The sequence below is a fragment of the Paramisgurnus dabryanus genome, chromosome 23 (genome assembly GCF_030506205.2).
Source record: "Paramisgurnus dabryanus chromosome 23, PD_genome_1.1, whole genome shotgun sequence".
Classification (NCBI taxonomy): Eukaryota; Metazoa; Chordata; class Actinopteri; order Cypriniformes; family Cobitidae; genus Paramisgurnus; species Paramisgurnus dabryanus.
The window spans coordinates 23606141-23612825 of record NC_133359.1 but is presented as its reverse complement, the minus strand read 5'-3'; the positions used below and the strand labels follow the sequence as shown (position 1 = coordinate 23612825).

General features: G+C 43.3%; 3 protein-coding genes across 3 annotated transcripts; all 3 read right to left on the bottom strand.

The window, feature by feature from the left end:
• Nucleotides 1-480: 480 nt before the first annotated feature.
• LOC135780803 (histone H4) lies at nucleotides 481-860 on the bottom strand. The gene has a single exon (XM_065291084.2). The coding sequence runs from the start codon at nucleotides 858-860 to the stop codon at nucleotides 549-551; it is 312 nt and encodes a 103-aa protein (XP_065147156.1). The 3' UTR covers nucleotides 481-548.
• Nucleotides 861-1486: 626 nt separating this feature from the next.
• LOC135781040 (histone H3) lies at nucleotides 1487-1981 on the bottom strand. Its single transcript, XM_065291354.1, has one exon. It carries the CDS (start codon nucleotides 1895-1897, stop codon nucleotides 1487-1489), a length of 411 nt encoding a protein of 136 aa, XP_065147426.1. The 5' UTR covers nucleotides 1898-1981.
• A 1144-nt stretch (nucleotides 1982-3125) lies between these two features.
• On the bottom strand, nucleotides 3126-3624 carry LOC135787883 (histone H2A-like). Its single transcript, XM_073813324.1, has one exon. It carries the CDS (start codon nucleotides 3510-3512, stop codon nucleotides 3126-3128), a length of 387 nt encoding a protein of 128 aa, XP_073669425.1. The 5' UTR covers nucleotides 3513-3624.
• Nucleotides 3625-6685: the final 3061 nt, after the last annotated feature.

Sequence of the window (6685 nt, the reverse complement as noted above, 5' to 3'; positions counted from 1 at the left end):
TTTTGAGAAGAGTCGTGTTTAAATAAATTTCACACAGCAACCCATTGTTCAATAATTATTCTGAATTAAAACAATAACATATGCTTTAAACCAATTAAACCAAACTGAATGCTCATTTATCTGATATAGTGGCATAAAAATACAAGTATTTTATTTTTAGATTTTACTTTAAAAATAAAAAACGTTTCTAGATTTATAGTATAAAAAATGTTTCATGTTTATAAAAATACAAGTATTTTATTTTTAGATTTTACTTTAAAAATAAAAGAGTTTCTAGATTTATAGTATAAAAAATGCTTCATGTTTATAACTTTCCATTTGGGCATTACGTGAAGACTTTTTGAAACAAACATGAAAGCAAAGCGCTACGAGACCAACAAATAAACCTAGCTGTATTTAGAGAGTTAGTTAGAATTAAACAATCCTCATATCGCAAAGACCATTTCCAGAAACACAGAACAGTAATACTACATTGATTTCGTCTCTTAATGTGAAAATATGGGTGGCTCTTAAAAGAGCCGTTTGGATTTGTTTAGAACTTCAGGCGTTTAACCTCCGAAACCGTACAGAGTGCGACCCTGACGCTTCAGAGCATAGACGACATCCATGGCGGTGACGGTCTTTCTCTTGGCGTGTTCAGTGTAGGTGACGGCGTCACGAATAACGTTCTCCAAAAACACCTTCAGCACACCGCGGGTCTCCTCATAGATCAGACCAGAAATACGCTTTACTCCACCACGACGAGCGAGACGACGGATGGCGGGTTTGGTGATTCCCTGGATGTTATCACGCAGAACCTTACGATGACGCTTAGCGCCACCTTTACCCAGTCCTTTTCCGCCTTTACCTCTTCCTGACATGATTTCAGTCTGACTACAAACAGAGAGTGAAAATAATAGACAAATGAGACAATACTTTCAAGCTGCCTACAGGACCTAGTGGAAACACGCAGAAATGAAGGCGGCGCTTTGTGACGCGTCACAGTAAAAGGACCTAGAGGAAACACGCAGAAATGAAGGCGGCGCTTTGTGACGCGTCACAGTAAAAGCCCAGACATATCTACATTGACCTAGCTACAGCTGAATTTTAGTTTTAATCGAGAATTAATGTTGTGATTAGACAATTTTTAAACGTTTATTTTAGAAAATTTTATAGCAATTGCATAAAGCTGTGCTTACTGAGTGACTTTTAATTGAGATGAGTGCTGTGCATTATTTTAATAAACCTAGTGCATATACTGTAGAAAAGTGGTTCTCATTCCAGTCCTCGGGACCCCTCTCCCAGAATATTATAGATCTCTCCTTATATGAAACACCTGATTTCACTCATCAGGCTCCTTAACACTAACGAGCTGATCAACTGAATCAGGTGTTTATATATACACAACAGTAACGTGTATGGGATTAAATAAACATGAAATCTCTCGTTTAGTGAAATTGTGGTGGCTCTTAAAAGAGCCTTTGTGTTGATGTGAGTGACGTCGAGTTTAGGCGCGTTCACCACGAATGCGGCGAGCCAGCTGGATGTCTTTAGGCATGATTGTGACCCTCTTGGCGTGGATGGCGCACAGGTTGGTGTCCTCAAACAGGCCGACCAAATAAGCTTCGCTGGACTCCTGCAGGGCCATGACGGCAGAGCTCTGGAAACGCAGATCAGTCTTGAAGTCCTGGGCGATTTCTCTCACCAAACGCTGGAAAGGCAGCTTACGGATCAGCAGCTCAGTGGACTTCTGATAGCGGCGGATTTCTCTCAGTGCTACGGTACCGGGCCTGTAACGATGAGGCTTCTTCACACCGCCGGTGGCTGGGGCGCTCTTACGGGCAGCTTTAGTAGCGAGCTGCTTCCTGGGCGCTTTGCCTCCGGTGGATTTACGAGCGGTCTGCTTTGTTCTTGCCATGACTGCAGTGAAAGCTCCTCTACGCGCAACACGAAATGTGGAAAGGTTCTCTCACAGCGGTTTTTAAAGACTGGTCGTCCATGAGCTCAGGGGGCGGGATTAGATCGCTACCATGTGATTGGCTAATGGATGACGTCTAAGGGGCCAGTCACACCAATAGCGTTTATGGCAGTTGCAGGCGCCTTTTTTGAATGATATTCTATGGGCAGGGCGGGTTTGCGCGCTGTTTATGCGCGCCGAGCGCCTTGCGGTTTTTTTGCCGCCTGCCGCGCACGCGTTTTTGAAGGAGCGCTGAGAGCGGAGAAGCGCCCGACGTCATTCGTGTCTTTCCATTGTCCAATCGAATGAGGGGAGAGGCGGGCCTTACGTTGTGGCGAGGGAAGTTTACAGTTGCTTTGAAGAACCGAACACCACTCGCTCACTCTCACCTGTGTGTTTGTGCACCTCTCACCCTCAAACAAGGTCAGAGCAAGCGTCCTCTTTTTAAAGTTTCTGCTGATATGACAGTTAACAGCAAAAGAGCGCTCACGCTTCAATATTTGATTGACAAGACAGCTGACTCGGTGGTTGCTTAGCAATATGAAAAGCCGCGTCGCACTGCTCTTTTTTTAAAAAAGGCAGTGCGTCGCGCCTTGCGTTTGCAAGCGTTTAAAGCGCTTTTGGTGTGACTGAAGCCTAAGTAGACAGCTGACCAATGACTTTGAACGTTTTTCAAACAAGCAGAGGCGGTTTGTTTCCCGCTCGAGATCTTTTGTCACTCTTTTGTCATGTTTAACCTCACATTATCAGTTCTCCAAACAGAATCTTTTATCTAAAAAAATATTATAATGGCTACTTTTTTTAATTAAACAGAGAACGACCATTTATATATATAATTTACAACCACTATCTAACTTAAAGGCCAATTTAAACAGTCATTCTGAGAAATAATTTTCCAACAAAATTTAACACTTAAACTATAACACTAATATTAATTTTATAAGGTCATGTCACACCCTAAAATTTCATGAAATTAAATCTTGATTGATACTCAAGACCTCTAGAAAAGTGGTATTCTGATTATTTCTCTCTGGCATAAGAAAAGGGTAATAGCTAAAATATGGAAACAAACGCACACATGCGTTTCTAAACCTTTACATCAAACAAAAGAGACCAAGATTTCACTCTTTTATAGGTAAAGTTGGTGGCTCTTAAAAGAGCCTTTATCTCATTCTTGAGAAAACTAGGTTTACTTTGCCTTAGCGGGCTTCTCGGTCTTCTTTGGCAGCAACACAGCCTGAATGTTGGGCAACACACCGCCCTGAGCGATGGTCACGCGACCCAAGAGTTTGTTCAACTCCTCGTCGTTACGCACTGCCAGCTGTAAATGGCGGGGAATGATGCGAGTCTTCTTGTTGTCACGAGCGGCATTTCCCGCCAACTCCAGGATCTCAGCAGTAAGATACTCGAGCACAGCGGCGAGATAAACTGGAGCTCCAGCACCGACGCGCTCTGCAAAGTTACCCTTGCGAAGAAGTCTGTGAACACGGCCGACGGGAAACTGAAGCCCGGCTCTGGATGAACGAGTCTTTGCCTTTGCTCTGGTCTTACCACCGGTTTTGCCTCTGCCACTCATTTTCGGTTTGGGGATTCATCGCAGTGTTGCCAAAAACCACTGAATGAGGTGTGGCAGTGAAACAGCAGTTTACAGTTGCCTACAGGACCTAGTGGAAACCCACTAGGTGCATGGCAAGGAGTTACGAGCTCAACTGCTGGACAACCGGCAAATTGCACATTTAGTCCTGAACAATGTGACTTCAATGTGATTGACTGAACATAAATGAATAAAGCAATGTAGAAAAACTTGATTGTTAATTTCAAATTGTAAGGTTCATAATGAGCAAAGGTTGTGCATAATATCAATATGCATGCAATGTATAGAAAAGTGATGGTAAAGCAAGTGTACAATAAACATTTTGTCTGCACCTATAGAAATTCAGAAGCTACACAATACAAAGCACATAATAATATAAATGATAATATAAACTAGATAGGTACATTTCCTGAAGAAAATGTGAAGTGGTGCTTGCCGTGGCAAATTTCGGGAAACAATATATGATTATACTCTAAGTCACGAGTCAAACGGTCCAACCCCCGTGTCTCTACGATGTTCTGATGCGGAGATATAAGGCTTTGTTTACTCTGTTGCTAGGGTACTGTATTTGGTTGCTAGGGAAAAAATTGGCATCCCATAATGATTACACTCTGATTCACGAGTCAAACGGTCCAACCCCTGTGTCTCTACGATGTTCTGATGCGGAGATATAAGGGTTTTTTTTACTCTGTTGCTAGGGTACTGTATTTGGTTGCTAGGGAAAAAATTGGCATCCCATAATGAATACACTCTGAGTCACGAGTCAAACGGTCCAACCCCCGTGTCTCTACGATGTTCTGATGCGGAGATATAAGGCTTTGTTTACTCTGTTGCTAGGGTACTGTATTTGGTTGCTAGGGAAAAAATTGGCATCCCATAATGATTACACTCCGAGTCACGAGTCAAACGGTCCAACCCCCGTGTCTCTACGATGTTCTGATGCGGAGATATAAGGGTTTGTTTACTCTGTTGCTAGGGTACTGTATTTGGTTGCTAGGGAAAAAATTGGCATCCCATAATGATTACACTCTGAGTCACGAGTCAAACGGTCCAACCCCTGTGTCTCTACGATGTTCTGATGCGGAGATATAAGGCTTTGTTTACTCTGTTGCTAGGGTACTGTATTTGGTTGCTAGAGAAAAAATTGGCATCCCATATTGATTACACTCTGAGTCAGGAGTCAAACGGTCCAACCCCCGTGTCTCTACGATGTTCTGATGCGGAGATATAAGGCTTTGTTTACTCTGTTGCTAGGGTACTGTATTTGGTTGCTAGGGAAAAAATTGGCATCCCATAATGATTACACTCCGAGTCACGAGTCAAACGGTCCAACCCCCGTGTCTCTATGATGTTCTGATGCGGAGATATAAGGCTTTGTTTACTCTGTTGCTAGGGTACTGTATTTGGTTGCTAGGGAAAAAAATTGCATCCACTAGTGATTACCCTCCGAGTCATGAGTCAAATGGTCCAACCCCGTGTCTCTACGATGTTCTGATGCGGAGATATAAGGCTTTGTTTACTCTGTTGCTAGGGTACTGTATTTGGTTGCTAGGGGAAAAAATGGCATCCTCTAGTGATTACCCTACGAGTCACGAGTCAAACGGTCCAAACCCCATGTCTCTACGATGTTCTGATGCGGAGATATAAGGCTTTGTTTACTCTGTTGCTAGGGTACTGTATTTGGTTGCTAGGGAAAAAAATGGCATCCACTAGTGATTACCCTCAGAGTCATGAGTCAAACGGTCCAACCCCCATGTCTCTACGATGTTCTGATGTGGAGATATAAGGCTTTGTTTACTCTGTTGCTAGGGTACTGTATTTGGTTGCTAGGGGCGTGGCTTGGGAGTGGCCAATGATGTGCCCAGTGATTACACTCCGAGTCACAAGTAAAACGGTCCAACCCCCGTGTCTCTACGATGTTCTGATGCGGAGATATAAGGCTTTGTTTACTCTGTTGCTAGGGTACTGTATTTGGTTGCTAGGGAAAAAAATGGCATCCCATAGTGATTACACTCTGAGTCACGAGTCAAACGGTCCAACCCCCGGGTCTCTACGATGTTCTGATGCAGAGATATAAGGCTTTGTTTATTCCGTTGCTAGGGTGCTCAAATTTGGTTGCTAGGGGCGGGCTTGGGAGTGGCCAATGATGTGACCAGTTGTTACACTCCGAGTTACAAGTAAAACGGTCCAACCCCCGTGTCTCTACGATGTTCTGATGCCGAGATATAACTGTTTGAATTTTATGTTGCTAGGGTGCTTAAAAGTGGTTGCTAGGGGCGTGGCTTAATAGCTCCGGGACTATCCTGATAAATTTATTGGATGTCTGAGTAAAATGAGCCCACCCCCATGTCTCTATGACATTGTAAAGCGAAGATATCCCGTCTGGGCATTTTATAATGGCAGTCTATGGGAGATGTTGCTAGGGTGCTCAAAAGTGGTTGCTAGGGGCGTGGCTTAATAGCTCTGAAATGATCCTGAGAAACTGATTGGATGCCCGAGTAAAATGAGCCCACCCACTTATCTCTATGACACTGTAAAGCAAAGATATCCCATCTGGAACGGTTTTATTCCCTTATATGGGCGTGTTCCCTGCCCCATTATAAGTCAATGGGGAATTTCGGGGGCCTCTTACACCCCAGGGATACAACTTACACCCCAATGTGATGTATGTTCTTACAGAGTCTACCACCCTCTTCAAATGTTATAACCCACATGTTTCTACAAAATCCTTGAGCGGAGCTATGACCCGTCAAAGTTGGGCCCAATGTTAAGTCAATGGGATTTTTCGGGTGGTTTTTCGCCCCCCTTTCGGAAATCCTGCACCCGATCCCTTATAAAAGTCATAGCAGACGTGTCCTCAATGAGCCGGTCATTTTGAGCCCTGTTTCATTGGTCTACGACAAACCGTGTGGGACGAGTTACGCGCCGAAAAAGTGTCCAGATATAAGAATAAATAAATAAAGATATAATAAGTATGAGCAATAGTAATAGTGATGCCTTGCATAAATGCAAGCACCACTAACGAACAGCATAAACTTCATTTTGAAATAAGACGTAAACAACCCCAGGCTCAAGATGTTGAACATTTATTATGTTTGAAAACTAATATCAGCCATATTGACTATTGAAACACTGTAATATACTGAACTGTTTCA